The 27090-nt window shown below is 50.9% G+C and overlaps 1 protein-coding gene across 1 annotated transcript; it reads right to left on the bottom strand.

Moving 5' to 3' along the window:
- Positions 1-6797: 6797 nt before the first annotated feature.
- Positions 6798-27024, bottom strand: HAGH (hydroxyacylglutathione hydrolase). Its single transcript, XM_044747749.2, has 9 exons — positions 26844-27024; positions 23307-23482; positions 22168-22232; positions 19866-19983; positions 18772-18880; positions 14958-15061; positions 14455-14556; positions 7655-7734; positions 6798-7106 (listed from the first exon to the last, which is right to left on the bottom strand). Exons 1-9 carry the CDS (start codon positions 27004-27006, stop codon positions 7007-7009), a joined length of 1017 nt encoding a protein of 338 aa, XP_044603684.2. The 5' UTR covers positions 27007-27024; the 3' UTR covers positions 6798-7006.
- Between the last annotated feature and the right edge of the window lie 66 nt (positions 27025-27090).

Raw genomic sequence — 27090 nt, 5'->3', positions numbered from 1 at the left:
TGCCAATCCTCCTCTTTTTGCTGAGGAAGACTGGCCCTGAGCTAACATCCGTGCCCATCTTCCTCCACCTTAGGGCCAGCCCAGTGGCGCAGCAGTTAAGTTCGCACGTTCCGCTTCAGTGGCTTGGGGTTCGCCAGTTCAGATCCCAGGTGCGGACATGGCACTGCTTGGCAAGCCATGCTGTGGTAGGTGTCCCACATATAAAGTAGAGGAGGATGGGCACAGATGTTACCTCAGGGCCAGTCTTCCTCAGCAAAAAAAAGAGGAGAATTGGCAGCAGATATTAGCTCAGGGCTAATCTTCCTCAAAAAAAAGATCTTCCACTTTATATGTGGGACACCTGCCACAACATGGCTTGCCATGTCCACATCCGGGATCCGAACTGGTGAACCCCCGGCCACCGAAGCGATAAGTGTGAACTAAACTGCTGCACCACCAGGCCGGCCCTTGGAATTGTTTTCTTAATTTCATTTTCAGATTGTTATTAGTATGTAGAAACGCAGTGGATTTTTCTTATTAATCTTGTATCCCAGGACCTTGCTAAACTCATTAGTTCCAGGTGTCTGTGTGGTCTGGATTCTGTAGGATTAGCTACATAGAGGATCATATCATCTGTGAATAAGGACATTTTCACTTCTTCCTCTCCAGTGTGTGTACTACCTTTTTCTTTTTCTTTCCTTTTTTTGTGCTTTCTGCACGTCTAGTACAATGCTGAGTAGAAGTGGCAAGAGCAGACATCCTTGCCTTGTTCCTGACTTTAGGGGGAGGCATTTGGCTGTTCACCATGAATCATGATGCTAGCTGATGTTTTCCATAGATGCTGTGACAGGCAGAATAATGCTCCCAACCAAAGATGTCCATGTCCTTATCCCTGGAATTGTCAATGCCAGGTTATCTGGCAGAGGGGACTGAGGTTGCTAATTGGCTAACCTTATGATACTGAGATTAATGTGGATTTTCCAGGGGGACTGAGGTAGGTGTGAGACAGCAAGTGAAGGACTCAAACCACAGTTGCTGGCTTTTGAAGATGGAGGTAGGCGGTCAGGAGCCAAGGTCTGTGGGTGCCTCTAGCAGGAGGAAAGGGCAAGGAAACAGATTCCCCCACCTGCCCCCCCAGAGCCTCCAGCAGGAACCAGCCAGTGAGACGCAGGCCAGACTTCTGACTTCCACAACTGTTGGATGATAAATTCATGTTGTTTTAAATCGCTGTGTGCTGATTTCATACAGCAGCATCCAGAAATTACCACAGAGGTTATCAGCTTGAGGAAGCTCCCTCCTATTCCTAGTTTGTTGACATTTTTTATCGTGAATGAGTGTTGGATTTTTTCAAATGTTTTTCGGCATCCATTGAGCTGATCTTGTGGATTTTGTCCTTTATTCTGTGGTCTATTACTATAATTAACTTTTGGATGTTTAACCTTGTATTCCTGTAATAAATCCCACATGGTCATGGTGTATGATGTTGCTGTATTTGGGTTGCTAATTTTGTTAAGGATTTTACATCTGCATTCATGAGGGACAGTGATCTCTAGTTTTCTTTTTCTGTGATGTCTTTCTCTGGCTTTGGTATCAGGATAACACTAGCTTTGTAGAATGAGTTGGGAAGTGTTCCCTCCTGTATTTTCTGAAAGCTTTTGTGAGTGATTGGTGTTACGGATAGAATGCACTAGTCAAGCCATGTGGGCCTGGGCTTTCCTTTGCATGAAGACTTAAGACTTTTTATTAATTCAGTTTCTTGTTATAGGTCTATTCTGATTTCCTGTTTCCTTTTGAGTCAATTTAAGTGATTTGTATCTTTTAGGAATTTGTCCATTTCATCTAAGTTATCTCATTTGTTGGTATAGAGTTTTCCTAGTGTCCCTTATAAGTCCCTTCTATTTCTATAGGGGTGGTAGTGATGTCTCTTCCTTCATTTATAACTAAGGGTTTGTCAATTGTGTTGATCTTTTCAAAGAACTAACTTTTGGTTTTTCTGTTTTCTGTTTCACTGATTTTCTCTCTAATCTTTATTCTTTCTTTCCTTCTCCTTCCTCTGGGTTTGTTTCATTTTCTCTTTTCTTTAGTTTCTTTATAAGCCTAGGTTTTTTATTTGAGGCCTGTCTCCTTTTCTCATACAGATGTTTTAAAGCTATAAATTTCCCTCTAGCACTGCTTTAGCTGCATCTCACAAATTTTGTTATGGTGTGTTTTCATTTTCACTCTTTTTGACCCACATGCTATTTTGAAATGTGGTTAACTTCCAAATATTTCAGATTTTTCCAGACTTCATTCTGTTGTAGATATCTAATTCCACTGAAGTTAGAGGACATACTTTGTATAATTTCAGTCTTTTAAAATTTATTGTGACTTGTTTTGTGGCCTAAGATATGGGGTATCCTGGAGAATGTTCCGTGAGCACCTGAAAAGAATATTGGTGGAATGTCCTATAAATAGGTAGCTTCAGTTGAGTGACAGTGTTCAATCTTCTATGTCCTTGCTGATGTTCCATCTAGTTCTATCAGTTATCAAATGGAATATTAAAATCTCTGATTATTGGTGAATTACCTATTTTTCTCTTCAATTTCTCAAATTCTTTTTCCCCATTGACTGCCCTACCACCCCTGCCCATTCAAACTAAACATGAGGTATTAGTTGCTTCGACAGAGGATTGTTAGAATAGAAATCATAGAAAAAAGAAAGTAATTATTGGTTGTAGAGTTTTAGAAGTCAAGGTTCTAGCCTAAGAATATTTGCTGACAAAGAATTAAAAGAAAAACTCTTTGAGCTAGGGGGCAGGAGAAGGAGTGCTGAAGGAAGTAAGAGAAAGGACCTGGTGTCTTGCCTCCTCTGCCTCAGTGGAATCCCAGGTGGGTTTGAGGGTCAAAGAGCAGAGGTGACCCCGACCTCTGCTAACAGCTGAGCATTCACGCAGACAGAGCCACACAGCGGGAGGGCAGTGTGTGTCCTGGGGGGCTTCCTCTCGGGATCTACAGCCCCTGCACCAGGCTCTCTGCTGGATCCACTGAGATGCAATTCTTTCCCAGGCCTCTGCTGCCCCAGCTCAGAACCAGCATCTGTAGAAGTGGGTGGCCCAGGAAAGCCTCTGCTTTTAGTTTTACTGACACATTAATGATTTAAAGTTGCAGATTACTAGAGACGTGGGGGTTGTACAACATTGTGAATGTACTGAATGCCACTGAATTGTACACTCCGTTAACTGTATGTTATGTGAATCTCACCTTCATAAATAAAAATAGGGCCAGCCCAGTGGCATAGTAGTTAAGTTTGTGCACTACACTTCGGCAGCCCAGGGTTTGCAGGTTCGGATCCTGGGTGTGGACCTACACACTGCTCATCGAGCCACGCTGTGGTGGCATCCCACATACAAAATACAGGAAGACTGGCATAGATGTTAGCTCAGGGCCAATCTTCCTCACTATAAATAAATAAATAAGTTTTAAAAGGTTTGATTGTAAAACACAGTCACTACTAAAATCTAAGTGATTTTATAGCTGGAGAGAAATGTACCACACTGGGACTAGCACAGCACACACAGCAGGTCCGTGGGGCAGCTGTTGAAGAAACAGTGAGGGCCTGGTGAGGCCAGTGTGCTGGAAGACCACCCCCCAAGGGCATGTCCCCAAGGTGGCCGCAAAGGGTCAGACTAAACACACAGGGACATGGCTTGGTGAGAGATGGAGCCCCCACAAGGGAAACAGATGACAGAGCAGTCGGGAAATACTTTAAAAATCCTCAGAGGGAAGAGGAGCGTGCTGGTCAGGAATCAGGAACACCTGGGCTGTGTGTATGTTCAGTGGAGTGACTGTGGCCCACCTACACCACAGCGCGCGTGTCAGGGAAGAAATCAAATGACGAGTCATGTGTGTTCTCTGCACCCTCTTGTGCTTCACACTGGACGCTTCGGGGAGCTTTCGGCTTTCCATTCTTATTAGGAAAGAAGGTGAGAAATCCCTGAGGAGCTGAGAAAGCAGGAGCCCAAACGAGAGGGCAGAAACAGCAGAGAGAGCTGGTCGGAAGGGGCGGGAACACAGATGTCCATGTTAGAGACACAAGGACGTTACAGACCGATTTGAAAACATGGGAAAGAAAGCAGCTTACCAAAAGTGGCTGAAAAGAATAGACATAATAGCCCTATAACCAGGGGAAAATGGAATTGCTAGTTTTAACAATACCCGTAAAATAAAACACCAGGCTCAGACTTGAATTACCTTCTACAAACTCCCAAAGAAGTGAAGACGCTCCACCGCTCCACCACACTTTGTCACTTACCCAAACCAGACGGACTGCACGAGGAGCTGCTAGCAAAGCGGGTTAGCTCAAGAATATAACGACCTGGCACTGAAAAACTGTTCCTAGAATTCACCGGACCAAAGGAGACTGTGTGACAACATCCAGCTCCCATTCAGAATGGCTCGTAGCAACTGGAAGACTTGCTCAGTGTGATGACAGTGGCTCCTCGGCCCGACCACCAACTGTCGAGGGGACGAGCCGGCCTTCTGTGCTTCCCACTGCCCCTGCCGCTTCCTCCTGGCAACACCACCCCTCGGGCCTTCCTCCTGCCTCATGGCTCCCCAACCTTTGAACGCCCCGAAATCTTGATCTTACTCGCACGTGACAGCACCTGGTCTCCTCGCTTTAGAACTCACCCGCATGCTGGCAGTGTCCTACCATGCATTTCCAGCCTGGACCTTGGCCTGACCTTCCTCTGCCTACTCCAGCCCCACCGGTTGGTTTCACAGGCATCTTAAGCTCAATTGGCCCAAACCTGACCCCACAGGCCTCCTGTGAGGGGCTGTGGCCTCCACCTCAGCTCACACCAGGACCCTCTCCCACCGCCACCCCAGCCCACCCCAGGCTGCTGCCCCCGCCGTGAGGAGGAGGGCCGGCATGGTGGCGCAGGCTGGGCGTTGGGCAGGTTTTTCCTTATGTTCTGGACGTTTTGTAAATGTTTTGTTTCTACTCCTTATTTGACATTAAACGTGCAATCGGGAACACAGGAACTAAGCAGAGCAAAGTGGGATCGTGGTGGATCCTGGTGGGAGAGGGGCCTCTGGGCAGCAGGTTAAGATGAAAACCGCTCACCCTTAGCATGGCCTTTGTGCAGCTGGGGAAGACACGTGGCTGGTGGGAACTGCAGTGACTTCGACGTCCCTAGGGAGGCCCCTGGGGGCAGTGGACACAGCGCCACAGGCCACACGGGACCTTGAGCTCTCCAGGACTTACAGGCATCGCAAAGCCCCGCAGCGTCCTGAGACGCCTGCACAGGTATTTCCACACAGTCGGTGGTCAAAGCCATGAAATGAAGCGTCTAGAAGGACCCGTGCAAACCCCATTCCACGCCACTGCTGCAGAAGCAGGGATGGAGGCTGCTGGTCACAGGGAGCTTTGGCTCCATCTAGAATGTTATAATCCTTGGACAAGAATGGCTCTGATTCTCATGCAACCCTGACATGTCTTGGATTCCCAGCCATATAGCAGCGTGGCCCACACAGGCGGCTGCTCGGTGATGGGAGCCCCAGCTCAGCCAAGGACAGGACCAAAAGGCACTAACACAGTCTTCAGTGAGCGTCATCACAGGACAGACCAATGGGAGACTGAAGTGACAGGCTCAGCGAGCAGAGCCTTCACAGACCCCAGCTCCTGGCCCTGTTCTTTGTCACAGATCAAAGCCAGACTGAAAATATGGAAAACCTCCAGATCCAGAAATGAGTTGGTTGGGAAGAAACCCCCCTTGTTCCCTGCAGCCCTCTCTGCCCCTCACTGTCCCCTGGGTCTGGGCCCTGCGTCCCAAGTCTCACCCTTCCTCCTCACACCGTAGGGCCCTGGGTGCCATTGGGACCCACCAGGGCGGCCTCTCCCTGTTCCTCCCCACCCGAGCCTCCCAGCAGCTCTGCCTGGGATGTGACCCGGTGCAAGCAGAGCCCCCCAGCTCTCCCAGGGCCCAGGACCAGCCTGAGCTTGCAGGCTAAGGAGCCACGCCTAGCATGGCAGCTTCCCGGGGCCTCTTTCAAATTCCCACAGGAGGAAGGATGTGGAGACCTCTCCCTGCTGGGGCCTGAGTGGATGAGACTGTGAGCAGGGCAGCAAGGTGCCCACAGTGGTGTGTGACAGCCACGTGGGCGCCTGGCAACTCCCGACCGAAGACGCGTGTCCTGCCATCCCTCCCTTCAGCTCTCTTAGCCACACGAGGCACAGTGTCCCACATAGGTCCCTGGGAACATCCCCAGGGCAGGCCAGCCTCCTCAGGGACAAGGTGTGCCGAGCTCAGAGCTCCGTGGGCACCACGTGACAGAGGCTCCCAGCCCGCGCGCCCTGGCCCGGCCCCCGGCAGGCCCTGCGGAAGAAGGCGGCTCTTCACCACTGCCCAGCCTCCAGCCTCCGGCCTCCGGCCTCACGCACAGCTGTGCTCCGTCCACGAACTGCTCGCTGCCCCAGCCGAGGTAGGTACTCAAGGCCGGACCCAGCCTCCACGTCAACACACAAATGCTCTGCGAAGACGCTGACACAGGACCTCTGAGAATGACTTCCTCTAGAGGCAGCTGGGGGAGGGGGGAGGAGGAGGAGGAGGAGGTGGGCGCAACACCAGGTATCTCCCTGCAGTGCCAGGAAAATGAGGGGCGAGCACCCCCCGACCCCCCTGGGGTCCCTGTTCTGGTCAGCATGGACTTGAGGGGGGTGACAGCAGGGACGTGCGGTCCGGGCAGGGAAGGGGACAAGTCTTGTTGGGGCATCATGTAGGGGGTCACATGGGGGCCCCAGGAAAAGGCCAGAGAGAACACACAGTCTGCAAGCGGAGCTTCCAGGGATAAACGCTTCCTAGCTGCTTCTCTTATAGATATGCGTTAGGACATTTGATAACACAAGCAGAGGGCTCTGAAATTAACTTAAGATTAAACCAAGACTGAATCTCCACACTTCTAGCAGAAAATTCACCTAAAACATCTGATACCCAAATGCGCTTGAAGGCGGGGGCAGCAGCCATGGGCGCCCAGGCCCCGCAGCCGCCTCAGTCCCGGGGCACCTTGAAATGGTCCTTCTCTTTGCGGATGGCCCTCATGGTGGTCACAGGGTCCGTCTCACCCGCATGCTGCTGCACAGTCTTCTCCCTGTGGAAGCCGAGCGCCAGGCTGCAGGCTGCACACTGCACCTGCCAGGCCCACCACCCCTCCCAGGGCACCAGGGAGGAAAGGAGCCCGGAGAAGTCAGGACCTTCTTAGAATGAAGTGCGACAGCCAATGGCCAACTTGGGTGTTCCTCACTGTGGAAGACATGCTGGCCGAGCCTAGTCCCGCCAGCGACCCAGAGAGTGGAGACACCAACTCCACACTGGTGTCTGGCACTGCCCAGGTGGCACAGCACCACAAAGCTCTCTGAGAACCCACCTGGCCTGCCTAAGGGACCTTGGCCATGGTTAGAGAGGACCCCAGGCCCTTGCCAGCATGCCAAGGGCACTGGCTTTTAACTCACCCCTGACTTTTAAGAAAAAGTGTCTGATTCTTTGGCTACAGTTAATAAAGATTTCAGGGCAGTCTCCTCTAGCATTTGGGATCTTCAGAAGGAGTTTCAATGAGCGGACATTGTTCAGCTGTGCTCGAGGGAAGCAGAGGCGAAGACGCCCCAGGATGGGGTGGCGCCCCTCCCACGACACCCTCACCTCACTCTCATGAATGGGTTGTAGGTGAACTCCTCCGCTATGGTGGACGGCACTGTGGGCTCCCCGATACTGTACTTTTCCTGCAAAAGAAACAGATCACTTTAACACGGAAACTTCTAACAATGACATTTCAGAATACCTTCTAGCGATCTTGCAACATCCTCTGACTGAGAAGGCAAAGTGAGCAGAGTCAGGTCAGTGCAAGGACTTGTAGACGTGAGTGTTGAGCTGCCAGTGACAACCCGGCCCTCCTTCCCTTGCTAGCCTGGGGATGGAGGGGGACATGGAGCTTTCTTTTTATGAATAGGAAGTTTATGTTTTACATTACAGAAGTAATAACCAGCAACAGTGCAGAAAACACAAAAAAGAAGAAACGCCCACAGCTACACCCCCAACACAGCATGTGGGTTGTGCACAGCACAGCTGGGAAGCAGAGCAAGGCGACAGGTGCCTGGGTTCCCTCCTCTGGGATGAGAGCCCCCTGGAAAGCGTGGTGAGCTCTCATCACAGGTTGGTTGGGCAGGGCTTCCCCTTCACAGGCTCCTAGGAAGGATCCAGGAAGAGCCCTCAGTGGGCAGCTGGTCACCTCCATGGGGAATGACCTCACTCCTATCAACACTGAGCAGGGCAGACAGAGAGAAGATGTAAACCAGGCCATCTGGCCAACTGTTAGCTCCTATAGAAAGTCCTATAGGAAAAAGCTCAGAGTTAACAGCTCGGGGGGGGGGTCTCTACCCTTCCCGCAGCCCCTGCCCTTCTACTGCCAGGCTAACCTGGAGGGCCACAGGGCCAGAGCTTGGACAGTAGCTGTCAACACCCACACCCAGGCTTCCTGACCACTGGGGGCCCTTGGACCAAGGGTCCTGATCCCACCCCTTGATCCCTTGAGCAGTGGCATCAAGAAGTAATCCTTCAACCGCTGGAGGTGTGTCGAGTAGGGGTCTGGTGGGAGGTCAAGATGAAAGCTTATTGCTAATTTCTGATCTTTCCCTTCTGGTGAGAATAAGCTTAGAATGTTTTATAATATTCCTTGTGCTTCCTCCAGTATTCTCACTCATCCTAAGAAATCTTCCACGTCCTATGAGGAAAGATTAACTCTCCTAAGGGTCATTTTAAAACAGGGCCTTCCATGTGTAGATGGGGGAGTGTAAACTGTCATAATCTTTTGGATTATTTATTGAGTGTTAACATGTAGCAATGTTTCCTACAGAAGCATGAAGCATGCAGAAACGTGAAGACTTAGGTATGAGGATGTGCACTGCAGCACAGTTCATAGGAGCAAAAAAAATTAAAAACTCTAAATGTCCTCCCCAGTGGGATCAGTAAAATGATTTATGGTGACATCCATGCATTAGTATATTTTGCTTACTAAAAAGAGTGAAAGTAAGATGGATGGCTAGACAGTAAGAAGTATAGTAAGATGTTAATAGTAGAAAGTGGATGTTGTATATATGAATGTTCACAATGCAAATTCCTTCAACTTTTCTATATGTGTGAACATTCTCATAATAAAATGTTGAAAAGACTAAAAAAGTTTACCACAATTCAATATAACCCATGTGTCAAAGAAGAAATTACAAGGGATATTTTTTAAATATTTCGAATTGAAGATAATGAAAATACAATGTATCAAAGTTTGTGGGATGCTGCTAATGCAATACTTAGGGGTAAGTTTTTAGCTTTAAATGCTTATATTAGAAAAGAAGAAAGGTCTAAAAATCAATGACCTTGGGTTCCATTTTAAGAACCTATAAAAAGAAGAGCAAAGTAAATCCAAAGCCAGTAGAAGAAGGAGTTAAAAAAGATTAGAGCAGAAATCAGTGCAAGGGATAAACAAACAAGGAAAGCTAAGGGAAATTTGTTCTTTTAAAAGATCAACAGAATTGATAAAAATGACGAAGAAAAAGAACACAAATTGCCAACATCAGACATGAAAGAGGGGCCATCACAACAGATCCAACAGATATTGGGTGGGGGGGATTATACTGATCTAATTGAATTAAAAGTAAAAACTAAAACTTCCAAAAACAAAAATAGGAGACTTTTTTTGACCTTGGGAAAAGCAAAGATTTCTTAGATTAGAGACAAAAGGTATGAAACATAAGAGAAAATTAATATACTGGACTTCATCAAAATTTAAAATGTTTGCTCTTCAAACGGCATTGTTGAGAAAATAAAAGGCAAGAAACAGAACGGTAGAAGCTATTCACAATACATATATCTGACAAAGGACTTGTATCCAGAATATACTTTAAAAAATCTTATTATTCAATAACAAAAAGACAATCCAGTTTTTTAAATGGGTTTGACACTTGAACAGACTTGAACTAACACCTCACAAAAATGGCCAATAAGCACTTAAAAAGATGTTCAACATTGTTAGGCACTGAGGAAGAGCAAATGAAACCAATAAACTCATTAAAATGACTAAAATTTAAAAGGTTGACAGTACCAAGTGTTGGTGAGCATGTGGAACAACTGGAACTCTAGTACTTTGCTAGTACTAATGTAAAATAATACAGTCACTTAGGAAAACAGTTTAGCGGTTTCTTTACAAGTCAAACATACACATAACATAGCCCAGCCATTCCACTCCTAGGTGTTTAGTCAAGATAAATTAAAACATATGTCACACAAAGACTTGTACATAAATGACCATAGCAGTTTTATTCACAATAACCAATAACTGGAAGCAACACAAATGTCTATCAACAGGTGAATGGATAAACAAAATGTGGTATCTCCAAACAACTGACTACTATTCAGCAATAAAAAGGAACTACTGAAACATGCAGCAACACAAATGAATCTCAAAATCATTCTGCTGCGTGAAAAAGAGATAGAAGAGTACATATTGTGGAGTTTCATTTATATAAAATTCTAGAAAATTCCACTAGGGTCTAGTGGCATGCAACAGATCAGTTGTCTGGAGCCAGGGCAGAGAGAATGAGGCATGAGAAAGCTTTCGGGGGTGATGGAAATGTTCTGTATCTTAATTTTAGTGGTAGTCATTTATTGGTAAATACGTGTCAAAATTCACTCAATTGTTCACTTTAAACTGATGCAGTTTATACGTGTGAAGTAAACCTGAACAAAGGTGCTATTAAAAAAGGGAACAGTATGAAAACTATGTCAACAAATTTGAAAACTTTGATGAAATGGAAAAATTCATTGAAAGACACAAGTTACTAACAAAAATGACTCAAGAAGATATAAAAATCTAAGAGTCCTACACAAATTAAAGACATTAATTCATAACAAAAACAATCTTTCCACAAAAAGAAGTTAATGTCCAGATGGCTTCATCAGTGAATTCTAACAAACATTAAAGGAAGAAATCATAATAATCATAGAAAAACTCTTTCAGAAAATAGAAGGAAACACTTTCCAACTCATTTTATGAGGCCAGCTTACCCTGATATTAACACCAAAAACATTACAAGAAAATAAAAATACAGATCAATATCCCTTATGAACACAGACATAAAAATAGACTCTAGCAACGTAATACACCAAGATTAAGGTTTATCCAGAAAGCAAGGTTGGTTTAACATTTGAAACCAATTGATGTACTCCACTATACTAATAGAGTAAAAGAGAAAAAACATAACAGAAGAAGAAAAATCATTTGAAAAAATTAAACACCCACTTATGATAAAACTCTCAGAAAACCAGGAATATAAGTGAACTTCATCAACCTGATAAAGAGGATCTTACAAAAAACCCACAGCTAGTATCATACTTAATGGTGAAACACTGAATGCTTTCCCCCTAAGACTGGGAACAAGCCAAAGATGTCCACTCTCACCACTTCTATTTAATGTTGTACTGGCGAGCTTAGCCAGTGCAATAAGACAAGAAAAATAAATAAAAGGCATAGAGATTGGAAAGGAAGAAATAAAGCTCTGTCTGTTCATTGATGACATGATTGTGTGCTAAGGAATCTAGGAAAAAGATGCTAGAATAAGTGAGTTTAGCAAGGTCACAAGAATACAAGGTCAAATACAAAAATAAAGTATATTTATAAAGACTATCAACAAATAATCATTTATAATAGAATCCAAAAACATGAAGTCCTTAAGGATACGTTTAACAATATGTGTAATTTCTTTAACACTAAAAATTACAAAGTATTGCTGAGAAAAACTAAATACTTCAATAAATGGAAAGCTATAGCATATTCATGGAAAGACTTAATATTGTTAAGATCTCAATTCTCTCCATGTCTTTTGTTACAACATAGTTCCAATTAAAAGCCAAGCTGACTTTTTTGTAGAAATTTAGATGATCCTAAAACTCATATGGAAATGCAAAAGACTTAGAAGAGCCAAAACCACTTTTGAAAAAGAATAAAGTTAGAGGATTTATACTACCTGATTGCCAGACTTATGATAAGCTATAGTAATCAAAGTGTATAACTGATGCAAGGATAAATTATATCGATCAACAGAACAGAATAGAGAGTCCAGAAGCAGGTTCGTGCCTACATGGTCCATTCTATTCTGCAAAGACACCAAGGTAATCCAATGAGGAAAAAAGCTAAGACTGTACAACTTCTAGAAGGAAACATAGGCAAAAGTCTTTGTGATGTAGAGGTATGTAAATATTTCTTAGATAAGACACAAAAAGCATAAAAAAATTAATAAACAGAACTTCACCAAAAGTATAAACTTTTATTCTTTGAAAGACACTGTTGAGAAAATGGAAAGGCAAGCCACAAACTGGGAGAAAATATTTGAGGTATATATCTGACAAAGACTTGTTTCTAGAATATATAAGGAATTTTTACAACTCAGTAAGAAGACAACTCAATTTTTTAAATGGACAAAAGATTTGAACATACACTTCACAAAAGACAACATATAGAAGGCCAATAAGCATGTGAAAAGACACTCAATTTCATTAGCCATCAGAGAAATGTAAATTTTAAAACCACAGTGAGATACCACTACACACCTATTAGAATGACTAAAATTTAAAAGATCAACAAGAGGCTGGCCCCATGGCGTAGTGGTTAAGTTCAGCGTACTCTGCTTTGGAGGCCTGGGTTCACAGGTTTGGATCCTGGGCGTGGACCTCCACCACTCATCAGCCATGCTGTGGTGACAACCCACATATAAAGTGGAGGAAGATTGGCACAGATGTTAGCTCAGGGCTAACCTTCCTCAGCAAAAAAAAACAAAAAATCAATAATCCTAAGTGTTGGTGTGTGTGGAGCAACTGAAACTCATAGACATTGCCGGTGGAAATGCCAAATGGTACAATAAATTGGAAAACAGTTTGGTAGTTTCTTAAAAGTTAAACATACACTTACCATACAACCCAGCAATTCCACTCCTAGGTATGCACCCACACGCGATGAAAACATGTGTCCACACAAAGACTTGCACACAAACGTTCATAGCAACTTTATTTGTAATAGCAAAAAACTGGAAATAACCCAAGTGTCCATCCACAGATGAGTGGATAAACAAATTGTAGTATATCCATATGAGACACTACTCAGAAATAAAAGAGAACACAATGAATCTCAAAACATGAATGCTGAGCAAAAGAGGCGGACACAACAGAGTAACGTTATAGGCCACCTTTTGTATGAAACACTAGAAAGGAGAAATCTATCATGACAGAGCACGTGAGCAGTTGGGGGCCTGAATAGGAAAAGGCAAGGGAAGCTTTTGGGGAGCGGAATGTTCTGTCTCTTGATTGTGGTGGGGGTTACCCGGATGCACACCCTGTCAGAATTCGCTAAACTATATACTTTCACACAGAACAGGTAAGTTTTACTGTATGTAAATTATCCTCAATAAAGACTCGTTTTTAAAAAGCAGATAACTGGGAAAAGAATGAGTCCAATATGTATGGATTGCTATGGAAAGAGCACTAAGATGTGTTAATTGAGAAGGAAGCCACAAAACAATAAGTATAATTTTTTATATTAAGAAAAGTTTTCATATATGCACACTGTAAAAAAATGGGATAATATTTATCAACTGATTGATTAAGGTAGTGTTTGAATTTTTATAAGTACTATTTTGTAAGCCCACCCCCAAAAATTGATAAAATATGCTCAACAAAAACAGGTGATCTGTTAAAAAAACAAAACTCTACGAGGTGGTGTTGCTCACCGAGCTCAGCAGAAGGGAGCCTGGCACCTGCGGCCTCCCGGGTGCATGTGTTTCCTACTGACACCATTTCTCAGTGACTGTAGGGGCACACAGCCCCCGAGTCCAGCGGAAACTCCTCAGCCCAGCCACCCGCAGCAGCATTCCCAAACCCCCACAGAAGATGCCTCCAGGACCCCAAGCCAGGCCCTGGGCTGAGCTGCGCAGCACAGTGGGAGCCAGCACATCAGGAGCCCTGGCTGAAATAAATGCCTTGCAGACAAGCAGCCTCCAGGTGAATTCCGCCACTCTGAGGAGAGTGCAGGGGCAGTTTCCCCAGACAAGGAGGCTGAGGTGGTGCCACACGGTCCCTCCAGACCGTGCAGCCCAGGACGTGGGAAACAGGCTGGGGACCTGCAGCTTCGGCCTTGCCTGGGCGCTTGCTGGAAATGCAGAATCCCAGGCCCAGCCCGGACCCATCGAGTCAGAAAGGATCTTAGCGAGACAACCAGGGCTCCCTTGAGCAGTTAGCTGGGCTGGTCTAAAACCTGACTGATTCACCAGCCCAAGGAGCACTTTCTGCCCACTCTGGGGATAGCACTGTCAGTGCCAGGGACCCGGACCCTCTGTGCACCCAGGGAAGTCACTTCACAGTGACTGTCCCACAGGATGTGCCCCGGAGCACATCCCACTCACCTTGGCCCAGGCCAGTTTCTCCTGAATGGCAGCATTGTTGGGCTCCACGTGGCGAGCGAACTTGAGGTTGTTGATGGTGTATTCGTGGCCACAGTACACTCTCTGGGAAAAAGCCAAACCTGTGAGCTCTGAAGAGACTCATTAATCGGCCCTCAAACCCCTCAGAGACAGGATGGTGGGGCCCCGGGTGGGGTCCAGCCAGCAACACCCATGGAGATGTCCCTTAGGGCAAGGACACTTCTTGCGTGTAGGTTAAACAACAATAAAGAGTACATTAGAAGAGGAACCACGCTCCAGAGGAAATGCCTCTGCCCTCCCGCTCCTGCCAACATGCAGGAGAGGCCTGTGTGGCCACAGTGGGGGAGCCAGGCTGTGAGGGCTGACGGCTCCGAAAGGGGCCAGGATGGCGGTGAGGGGACAGAGCACGCAGGCGGTGTCCTCACAACGCCCTAGTCATGGTGAGCTTGATGGCGGGTGGCCCAGGGAGTGGCGGGGCTGCCTACTGTGTCTGGAGGGAGCCGGCCCAGGACCTCGAGCAGGGCTTTGTACATCTCATCTGCCGTCCCTTCATAGAACTTCCCACAGCCGGCCACAAACAAGGTGTCACCTGAAAAACAGCACAGCCATGAGCAGCGGAGGGACCACCAGCAGGATGGGCTAAGTTCAGCTCCCAGACAGTGCTGACCACCCCACAGTCCATGGGCTGCACCCACAGCCAGGGCTCCGCTCTGAGCCCTGGGCTGACCAGGGCCCAGCCCCGGCCCCGACCTCCACCCAGGTGCCCGACAGGACCTGAAGACAACCCACAATGCTCATTCCCCACGCTCCCCAGACCTTTTCCCTCAAGCCTCACTAACAAGCACCACCAGCCCCCCAACAGCTGTTCAGATCCAAACCTTAGGGTCAGCCTGACTCCTCCCTTCACTGCCCAGTCCTATCAGCTGTAGCTCTGAGGCCCCCAAAACTAAGCCCTTCTCCCCACCTGCCCAGCAGCCCCCTCCCAGGCCCAGCCTCCTGTGTCTTCCCTTATCCCCAGCAGCCAGCGCCATCCTATAAGAGCACCCCCTGTGATCTCACCAGCCTCTGCCTCGGCCCTCCAGGAGCCCCGCATGAGGTACCACAGCCCACAAGGCGCCTCGAGATGTGGACTTGCTGCCATCCACTCAGCCCTTTCCTGCCTCAGCCCTTTAGACGATGTCCCCTCCACCTGACACCTGTCAGGTCTCTATGCATTGCTGCTTCCTTCCCTTGGGGATCTTCCCCGAGAATGGGCTCTGTGCCCAGTGGAAACCCAAGGCGCATTTGTTCTCCAGGTCCCTGTGGTGGGCAAAGCCTGGGGCCCCCCAACATTGCATGACACTCTTCCTCCATCAGCACTTGCCAGGCCTCTTCCCAGGGAGCCCCGGCCCACACCCCAGAACCATGGAGCTGTCCCAGGTAGGAGCCGAGGCCCACCGGGTGGGCGTGGTGCAGCACTGCCCCCTCAGAGCAGGACAACAGGATGAGGTAGAAGGGCAGCCTGCGACAGAGGACTGGGGCCCTGCCCCTGAAGGACCATACAACCTCAAATCTGGGGACCAGCAAGAGACCAAGGAGACCCCAGAGGAGGATGGGCCACGCAAAGGTGCAGGAGGCTGAAGGGTCTGGCCCTCCCTCCAGGGACAAGCAGCACCTACTATTTCCAAGCCCAGGAACTTCACGGGCCTCCTGCCATCAGGGGGAGCCAGCCTGGGCCTCCTCCTTTTGGGGGCCGCATCCTCACTGGCAGCATCACAGCACCAAGGACAACTGAGAGACCTGGGGACCTACAGGCCTCCCCTGGTGGCCAAGACGGCTGTCCTCCTGCACCCCCAGCCTCCCACTGTGCCCCTCTCACCCTCCAACATCATCTGCCCTTATCTGGGGGCGTCCCACCTCCTTGGCAGGCCTCTCCTCCCCCACAAGCTCTGCAGAGCCAGCCTGCCACTCTCCTCTCCACACGCCGCCAGACTTAGCCCAAGGTTCTAGCATCCACTGTGGCCTCCCCTTCCCGGCCACCTGAGCTGCTCCCGTGGCCTCGGCACTCACTGCCATGAGCTGGGGTCCCAAATCTTAGGTCCCAGACCACAACCTCTCAAACACAGAGGCCCCACTGGGTGACATCGCCGCACCCTGCTTTCACACCCAGGCCCGTACCCCAGGCCACCTTCCTCTCTTCCTCCCTGTCCATCAGCACCCAGTCCTGCCCACCCCATCCCAGGCTGCAGCCACACGCTTTTCTGGGCTGTGGCCTCCTCCACTTATGTTCTCTTCCCTCGGCTCAGCTGGCCCCAGAGGGGAAGGGAGTGTGGCCCTGGGTCACTCAGAGCTGGGCCTGGGGACTCCGATCACCTCACCTCTGGATGCTGCAGGTTCCTCGGCTGTGCACACACAGGCCAGCCAGGGCCCTGCTGGTCCGTCTGTTTCCCACACCATTAGTCCTCACCGTCAATGTCCCAGACACCTTCACTTCACCACGAGGACACCAAACCATTTCCACATATTTTTTACAAAAGTTACCAACAAGACAGGGCACTCCCCTGCCAGCTGCTCTCACTTAGACGATAGGCACAACACGTGCAGGGCACGGTTCAGGGTCAGTGTCCGGCGGCAATCAGCCCACCACACACCTTCCAAAGCGGGGCGTGGCTTCTGATATGGGCACAGTCCCAAGGGTGCCCGCCTCTCTCGTGGGGTCATCCCTACAGGCCTGCACGCTCCCCAGGTCCTGACAACCCGAGAGCAGGCACTGCCATCCCACCTGCCTGCTGGGCAGACCGACGTCCAGTGGTTGACACGGCATAGTAAGAGGAGCGTGGACGTGCTGGAGTTTACCAGGCCAGGCAGAATTTCCCACCTCTCACCTCACGCCCATCACCACTCGGGGCGGGGGACAGGCCACTCACAGCACTCACGCAGGCGCACAGCATCGAACATGGGCCAGTTCACCTGCTCCAGACTATGGTACCACGAGGCGCATCATGAGCCCCGGGGTGCCCACAACATGCCCAGGGTCCCAGAACCTGCACTCGGGCCTCAGCTCAGAGCCAGCACTGCCGGCCACTGCAGGGCAGACACTGCAAACGGCTGCGCTTCTTCAAATCAGCTTAGACTTGGGATAACTATGGATTTACAGACAAGCTTCAGAGACGGTTCAGAGGCCCCTACGCACCCCCTGCTTCATGTCAACATCCGACGTCACCTGGTGCACTTATTGAAATGAGGAGCCTGCCTCCGCACGTGCTATTCAGTCCACCCCACTGAGGCCTCCATGCAGAGCCCCCACGAATGCCCTCCTTCCCACTGCAGGCCCCACTCCAGCCCACCCTGCATCTAGATGTCGTATTTTCAAACAAACTTTTGCTGCAGTTATAACATCAAGATTGTGACTGACATCTCTGGAAGACTCAGAGCTTAAAAACTGTCCATAGTCACTGAAAAAGGTAACGAAGGGGGGACCTCCGCACACCAACAGCCCTGCTCTGCTCGGGCTAACGCACTCCCAGCTGTTCCCACTCATCCACGGCCAGCTGCTCGCGTCACCCTGAATGCCCAGACATCACACAGCTGTTCGCCTCACAGCTTCCCCAAAGAGCACCAGCATTCTTCCATTTTCTCTCAAAAGGGAAAAAGACCTCCAATTGCTGGAAAGGACCATGTGCCCCAACTTGCTGCTCACACAGCCTGACGCCGGGTGGTGCTCCACAAACCTCACAGACAGTCATGGCCACCGCGGCCTGCAGCCACCACCGCTGTCTGAGCTTGTCGGGCCTGCCGTGGAGGGCACCCTGGACAGGGGCTGGCTACAGGACCCAGCTCAGCTCTCAGCCCACAGAGGGATGGGGCAGAATGAGCACTCGGCACACAGGGCGGGTCTGGCTGATTCCACTTGGGGTCTCCCTTGGAGAGTCTCGCTGCCCCCTGCCTTGCCCACCTGTCTGCTTCTGGAGAGGTGGGGGCTGGGACTGCATCCCCACCAGGCAGAGTCTCTCAAGGAAAGACTTGTCCCCTGGGCACCTGACCGTGGTGACCAGGATCAGAGGGAGCACATGGGCCAGCCCCACCAGGAGCACCACTCCCCAAGCCCCACGTCCACCCAGCCTGCCTGTGCCCCGGATGTGTTCGAAGCTGAGCCCCAGGCTCCACCCTGAGGGCTGAGGCCCTCCTGGCACAGTCCTGCTAGTGTGCCTGGTAGGAAGCGCTCTCCTCCTCTGCCCAGAGGTTTTTGAAGACATCCCTAAGGCAAGAGAGTCTTTGCAAAGATTGCCCGACCCCCAGCATACACACCTGAACACTCACCTGTGAACACAGCAGGGGGGTCGGAACTATTGGGCTTGGTCACAAAGTAGCAGATGTGTCCAGAAGTGTGGCACGGTGTCGACAGGCACTTGACGTTCAGAGACCCCACCTTAAACAAAGCACGCACGGGCATGTGCTCCCCACGTGCCAGGGAGCCTGTCCTAAGACCCACAGCATATGGCCCCCTGGCCGGCAAAATTCTCCTCAGACCCTAGGCCCACCCACAGTAGGAGCTCCCAACGAGGATCTGCTGGCTTCCATCTAGCGGGATGTGGATCTTGCTGGTGACCGTGGGACTCAGTCCTTGAGTGTGCCCCCAGGTGCAGGGACCACCCTGGAACCTGATGTTTGCTGGCTGCAAACCCAAAGGGGCTTTGTCTTCTCCCTCAAAATCAGGCCCAATATGAACCAGGAGTCTTGCTAGAAAAGATGGTTCTCCTTCTTAGGTGCTTGGCCTTTGGTTTTCTCTCCCTTCTCTGTCTCCACTTCCCCCTGAACTTTTTACTCAAAAACGTTCAAACCTACAAAATAACTGAAATAAAGATGAACATCTGTGTGACCTTTCCCCAGCTCCTCAAATGCTAACGGTTCCCACATCTGGGGCATGTGCTCTCCCCACCCACACTTGATGTCGCACACAGGTTGACAAATCGCCCCTAAGTACTCCAGCTGCGTCAACTAAGAAAAGGACCTCCTCCCGCATAACCGCACTACCATCCTCACATCCAGAAATTTCACAGTGATGTGAGAATAAGACCCCACCTAGAGTCCATATTTAAATTTCCCCATTGTCTCAAAACTCTGCCTTCCAGCTTCGCCCCGTCCAGCCACCACCTGCACACTTATTTGCTGAGGCAGTCTCAAAAGAGGGGACTGTCCAGGCCCAGGCAGCCCTGAGGCCCTCCATCTACCCACAGGTAAGGCCATCTCCAGAGCCCAAGTGCTCAAGTGCCCCTCTGGGTCCCTGAGGTACAGGAGGGGACAGCCAGGAGGGAGAGGCAGTGTTCCCACGGTGCCCCCTCCAAACACTCTGCTCTAGAGCCTGGAGTCCGGCAGGGCCACATTCGAGCCCATTCTGTTGGCTCATTCCTCACCTGCAGTGTGGACAGGTGCGCGATCTTGTGAGTCAGGGCCCCAATCCGGTCATCACCCCCGTACACCTTTAATCCAGGCTCTAGCTTGATCAGCTTCTCGTTCCCACCAGCATGGTCCCTAGAAATCAAAAAGGAGACCTGGGGCTATGCGATACAAAGGGGGTTTGCTTGCTTTTAAACCCTGACCACACAGAATTTCTGTTTCCCCCAGTTATGTTTCTCAGAAGTAGAAATGCATCTTCCAGCACAGGAAACTGGCTTCTTGTCTGTCACCTGGCTACACTGAAAAGAACATTCTCAGACACCCTGTTCCCAGGTGAAGCACTACCACACCCCTGCCCTGTTGCTGCAGAAGTTTCCGGAGCAGATGAACCAAATCACAAACACCTGGGTAACCCCTAAGCCTGTCATTCCCAAGTTTTGGGCACATCAGAGTCACCTGTAAAAAGCTGACTCCTGTCCCATATCCTGATGCACTTGGCCTGGGGGTGGCCTGCAGGACAGGAGCTCTAAAAGCCCCCAGGAGATTCTGATGCACAGCCTAGTTTGGCACCCACTGCCCTGAGCAGATCCCAAAGCTGTCTTCTAAAACAGCAATGCCTGGCCACCCAAGGGCAATTTGTCGGCCCAGGGACAGGCCAGCATGGAATGACCTCCCAAGGTGACTCTAACGTGCAGCCAGAATTGAGGTGTCTCCTGGACATTCATCCAGGGGCTCCCAACGCTTCCCCGGGTCAGTGTGACCTGCACTTCAGGAAGGGGTCAGGAGAAGAGCTCCACTCTCTGGCCTGTGGGGCCAGAATTAGACCAACGCAAGCCCAGGCAGGGCCCTCAACTCAGGGCAGGGCCAGGAGTGTCCAACATGGGAAGAGCAGCCTTTCCAGGACAAGGCGAGGGCTTTCCTATCGCCCAGGCACACCTGCCCCTCACCATACATCCACCTCCAGCCTCCTCCAGAGGGCCGAGATAACAGGAGGCCCACCCGCTGCTCCTCTGCCCTTGAGGGCTGATACACATGGGAGGGTCAGCAGAGGCCTCAGCATGCCCATCCTCCGCACACCCATCGCTGATCTGTGACAACGTCAGGGCCACCACCCATAAGTGGGAGGGAGGCGGGGGCCCCGCCCTGGAGCTCCGTTTAGGGCTTGGTTTAGCGTTTTGTTCTAGCACAAACATCAGGTGTGGAGAACGACACTGAAGCAGCGCTGTGTCAAAAAAGCAGCCTTGGACGTGGGGGTGACTTAGGTGGGAGAGAGGCATACTGTGACAGGCTTGGGACAGGAAGTGGAGGCTCCTGCAGCCACACAGAGGGCGCCGGCGGAGGGGCGTGGATTTCCTGAAAGAAAGAGCGGCAGCTCTAAGTAGCACAGGCCAAGGAGAGGCTGCACATGCCCATCCCTAACGCGTTCAGGAATTAACACCTGATGCCCCAGAGGCTAAGCAACCTAAACATTCTCAGTCACTGAGTTACATCAACCAAGAAGTTCCCACCATTGAATAAAGTTTCTCAAACCACGGCCATCCGATACGCCCGTCGAAAAGACACGGAAGGCCTCATTTTACCACGAGGACATGCCCCCAGCTCCGCACAGGCTGGGCCACGGCAAGATGCCACAGGTTCAGGTTCAAAGACACTGGCTGCCCTTGGGCAGTTATTTGAAAAGAAAATTCAGACCCAAATGAACATCTTTTTCTAGGTTTGAAGAGCCTCAAAAGTTTCAAAAACCCAAAAGAAGGGCTTGGGCAGGCAACTCTATCCTAAAACCCAAACACGCATGCTTTTTTCATCCTTTAGCCTTCACATATCAAAAAACCCACAACCTCTCCAAATATGGCTGCTTGACTTTTAAAAGCACTAACATCTAGACTAGTTTATTCCCTGACATCAAAGCCAACTTTTCATCACACAAGCCCAAGAGCTTTCAAAGACGCTGCTGGAGGCCCTCCTGTGGCCACAGGATCCATAGCACAACCATCTCTTCATGGAGCCCCCAAGTCACCAGACCCTGTCACCAGGGCCGAGGGCAGCAGCACGGAGGCCAGTGCCCGAAAGCCTTCTCAGTATCCCCCTAGGGGCCGACTTCAGCCGCACAGTAGACACAGCTGTGGGGGAAAAGACTTTCCAAGGCTCCAAGTCCCGGGGTTAGAAGTGACCCAGGCTCCCCGATGAGGGAGGGCCCAGAGAGCCTGCAGTGCCCCGGCCGGCCCAGCCAACGGGCGTCTTCAGGGTGCACGTGGCACAGAGCCGTCAGGCCCAAGCAGCTCTGCTGGCGTGGAAGAAGTTGGCCTCCAGAGCACTTACCAGTGGTGGTGGGTGGTGAGCACTGTGGTCAGCTTCACGCCGTGCTTTTTCACTGTTTCCACAACCTGCAAGCAGATGTGAGGCAGGACACAGGCCGGGTCACATTCCCAGCACTGATTTGCTGGCCTGCAGGTTGGGGGTACCCAGTGGAAGCCGGGATGTGCCAGGCCCCGTCCTGACACTGCCAACTCTCCCAGACGCCAGGAGAGCAGGGTGAAGGTGGCCTTTTTCTCTCTTGATCCACTTGGCAGCTCAGTCCCATCCACAACCTCTCCAAACCCCTCCAGCCAAGGCCACCACCCCTAGAGGCAGCGCCAAGGGGCAGGAAGCCTCCAGAAGAGAGGACCACGCCAAGGAGGGCTCCCGCTTCACCAGACCTGCAGACTTTGCAGATGGAGCCCTTTTCTCTCCACACCAAAGCCTTTGGCCAACTCCACCCCTCTCACTGGCCCTTTGCCCCAATAACAGAGTATCTGGACACTAGTTTGTTTTTTGTTTGTTTACTTGTTTGAGGAAGATCAGCCCTGTGCTAACATCTGCTGCCAATCCTCCTCTTTTTGCCGAGGAAGATTGGCCCTGAGCTAATATCGATGCCCATCTTCCTCTACTTTATGGGATGCCTACCACAGCATGGCGTGCCAAGTTGTGCTACGTCCACACCCGGGATCTGAACTGGCGAACCCTGGGCCACTGAAGCGGAATGCGCGCACTTAACCGCTGCACCACTGGGCTCGCCCCAACTAGTCTGTTTTTTAAAAACCAAACGGATCAATTTCTTTTTTTTTCCTTAAAGATTAGCACATGAGCTAACATCTGTTGCCAATCTTCATTTTTTTCCTTCTTCTTCTCCCCAAAGACCCCCAGTACATAATTGTATATTCTAGTTGTGAGTGCCTCTGGCTGTGCCATGCTGGACACCACCTCAGCGTGGCCTAATGAGCGGTGCCACGTCCACACCCAGGATCCGAACTGGCGAGACCCTGGGCTGCTGCCGAGGAGCATGCAAACTTAACCATTCAGCCACGGGGCCGGCCCCCAAACGGATTAATTTCTGACTAGCTTTGGCCAAGTGGCAAGGACACCATGGTTATCAAACCCATCAGGGGATGAAGAAGTGGTGCTGGGGCCACACCTCCCACCTTCTGAGGCTGCACTGGGTCCACAATGGCGGCCTCCTTGGTGTCATCATCGATGATCAGGTACATGTAGTTGTCGGTTAGGGCAGGCAGTAACTCGACCTTCATGCTGCCCTCTTCCACCATCAAGCTCTTCCTTACTTCCGCCTGACGGAGAACGCTTCCCAGAAAGGCTGCACCTGCAGACAGAATGCAGCTTCCGTCAGTGTCTGCATGAGGCCACACAGGGCTCAGACTCCAAAACAAGCCCTCAGACCAGCAGTACAGGTATCCTGGGGACTCACTATCCCCAGGGATGTGCCATCCCAGGGATGCGACATGGTGAGCACCCAAGCATGAGGCTTGCCATGCCAAATTTTCTAAGTTCCTTTGATAGAGAATATTCTCATTTAACCACATCTGTAAGGAAAATACAGAAAGTGATTGGTGTTCACATTCATGGAAATCAGCTCTTTCAGACTTATGATCCTTATTTTCTTTTTCTTTTCTTTCTTTTTTTTTGGTGAGGAAGATTGGCTCTGAGCTAACATCTGTGCCAATCTTCCTCCATTTTGTATGTGGGACGCTGCCAAAGCATGGCTTGACGAATGGTGTGTAGGTCCACACCTGGGATCTGAACCTGCGAACCCTGACAGGGAGCATGCGAACTTAACCACTACGCCACCAGGCCAGTCCCATTTCTTTTCTTTGCTTCTTTGTTTTTAAAAGATTGGCACCTGAGCTAACATCTGTTGACAAACTTCTCTTTTTTCCTTCTTCTCCCCAAAGCCCCCCAGTACATAGTTGTAGGTCCTTCTGGTTGTGTTATGTGGGATGCCGCCTCAGCACGGCTTGATGAGCAGTGCTATGTCCATGCCCAGGATCTGAACTGGCAAAACCCTGGGCCTCTGAAGCAGAGTGCATGAACTTAACCACTATGCCACCAGGCCAGCCCCAGTTCTTTTCTTTTTTTTTCTTTTTTTGTTTTTGTTTTGGTTTTTTTTTGAGGAAGATTAGCCCTGAGCTAACATCTGCTGCCAATCCTCCTCTTTTTCCTGAGAAAGACTGGCCCTGAACATCTGTTCCCTCTACCTTATAGGTGGCATGCCTGCCACAGCATGGCTTGGCAAGCAGTGTGTAGGTCCACACCCAGGATCCAAACAGGCGAACCCCGAGCCACCGAAGAGGAACGTGAGAACTTAACTGCTGCATCAGCAGGCCGGCCCCCCATTTGTTTTCTTTTTTGAGGGTCCTAAGAGGACGGAAGTGCCAGCTTGTGGCTGTGATTCAAACCGCTGTCAGATGTGACCACTGCCAGTCCTGGGGTGTCCACAGCCAACTCAGAGAAAAGCCATGAAGAGAGGAACCTAAAGTGAAATTCCCACCTGGGGCACTTCCCCTCAGCACGCTGCTGCCTCTCCAAGCTGACAGTCTGAGTCATGCGCAGTTACTCACACTCCTTCTCAGGCCTCCAGCCAGAGAAGAAAACAACATTCACTTTCGAATGGCAGGAACTGGATATCTGGATAATGCACAAAACCCAGCAAGGTCTGAGAAACGGGAGAGTTGGCCATAACTGTTCTAGATTCGAGCGTGCAGGATATAGAATCACCATCCAACTTAGCCAAAGGACCTGCAGGGTGGGCCAGGAGTGACTGAAGACCAAAAGCACCTCCACCCAGCAGACAGGTGCTGAACTATTTTCAACAACGAAGCTGCTATTCAATCTAAAAATTCACAGAGGCTCCCACAATGCTTTAAGTCTTGGTGTGAAAGGGATTAAAAACACAAAAGGTGACAAAGGACGGCCATGAAATTCTGGGGTAGGTGCTGGGATGGGGGCCTCTCCCAAAAGGGATCTTGAAAGCGGGCAGCACTGAATGACTGACAGACAGACCACACCTCCAGGGGCCGTCTAATGTGAAATTCAACCTTATTTGCCATGGCCAGAGAAACTGCCTGAATTGTAGCTTTAATGATTACACAAAGATATCCAATTCCTCCTTTTCCTTGACAGCCAGCTGGGCATTTTCCAGGCCCTTCTCCTCGTGCACAGCAAAACAGTTTTGTCTGTTCAAGTTTCTGTGATAGTCCACCCCTCTAAGCCTCCTCACTATCTGAGCGCAAGAAGGACTACAGGGCAGAGTGTGTAGGGTGGGAGTGGGTGGGAGGAGAGTAGAAGGATTAAAACAGAACCCTGCCCATCCAGGGGCATCCTCCTCAAAGAGGGGCCCCGTTCCTGTGTTTCCCAGGAGAACATCACAGCATGGCCCCAGGGAAGGAAACACTGTTGACAGCGGGTGCTCAGGCTTCTTAAGGTGCCACGAGAGCCTTGTGACCTGGGGAAGGTGCAGTTATTTCTGTCGGCACCACTAGAATCCTTAATCCTTTTCCAAAAATTCCATCACCTAGCCCAGCACTGCCTGAGAAATGCTCCCAGCCCCCTGTTTTGAAACTGTGATCTGAATAAGCAGAGGGCACAGAGCCGTTTTGCTGGGCTTCTCTTGAACTGGGCCCGTCCTTTTGCACAGCGTCAAATGGCTGGGGTCCCGTCTGAAGCAGGCAGCCACGTTCTTGCCAGTAGGGATGCGGTCCCACTTACACTGCTGTCTGACTCCTGACACAAAAACTTAGCCCTGAGACTTTGATGTGTGTCCCTCAATGGAAAAAAACAGGCTCTTTCCTTAGTAACGGTGACACATTACCCACTCCAGAACCTTGACCGCTTTCAGCGAGATCTGAGCATGGCCAAGGATGGCTTCATTGCTGGCTCCATCTCCCTACCTAGTGCCCTGTGGCCACTTAGCTTCCTGCCAACCCGTCCTCCCAAAGACCCAGGGTAACCTGCTGCCCCTATGGCCACATCAGCCAGATAAGATACCAGAAAACAGGGACAAGGTGCAAAATCAGGGTGACAATACTCCTAACAAAGTGGACGGACCCTGGCGGCTGGAAGTGCGGCCATCGCAAGCCAGCGTGTCCGGCGCCTGTCATTTTAGAGGCGTGGACGGAGACAGGCCCGGGGAGGCCCAGGGTCCCATAGCTCCCAGGACCCAGTCTGGGCGGAACCTGAGCATCGCTCCAGGGTTCCGTCCCTTGTCCCCACTTCAGAATTACGTGCCCCAGGTTTTGCTTGTGAGCCAAAGCTCAGGTGAAAAGACGCGGCTGACTTGGCGGGGCACCGACGCAGCACCCCGCGGCCTTCGGACACCGTCCCTCCGCCCGGGGCGGGGCCCTCTGTCTTCAGCCCTCTCTGAGCGTCTGACTTGACCGCGCCGAGCCTGCCCGCCGCGGAGACGGTGGCAACCCCGTGTCGATGAAGACAGCGTCAGCCGCGGGGCCGCGACTCCCCGCCGCCCCCACCAGCGCCGGCCCAACGCCCGGCCGCGGCCGCCGGCGCCTCTGGAACCCTCGGGCGCGGCCGCCTAACCGTCACCCCGGCACGACGCCGGCCAGGACCCTCGGGCCGGGCGGCTCGCCGTGCCCCCGCCGGCCGGGCCCCGCGCCCCCGGCCCCCGTCAGGTCCGCCCCTCGGCGCCCTGGCCCGCCCAGCCCACCTACCCAGGCCGCGGCGGGCGCAGACGGCTCCCAGCGCTGCGAAGCTCCGGCGGCCCAGCAGCCGGCGGCCCAGCACCATGACCAGAGCGGCGGGCAGGCGGCTGCGCGAGGGGCGGGCGGGCGCACGCTGGCGCCGCGGCCAATCAGCGCCCGCGCCCGCGCCCATGCCCTCCGCCCACCCCGCCCCCCGGCCAATCCGCGCCCGACTCGCGCCCCCGCCCCAGTCGCGGCCCAATCAGCGCTCGCGTCC

This window comes from Equus asinus, chromosome 14 (assembly GCF_041296235.1).
Source record: "Equus asinus isolate D_3611 breed Donkey chromosome 14, EquAss-T2T_v2, whole genome shotgun sequence".
In the NCBI taxonomy this organism is placed as follows: Eukaryota; Metazoa; Chordata; class Mammalia; order Perissodactyla; family Equidae; genus Equus; species Equus asinus.
The sequence above is the reverse complement of the archived record's forward strand: the minus strand, read 5'-3'. Positions and strand labels throughout refer to the sequence as shown.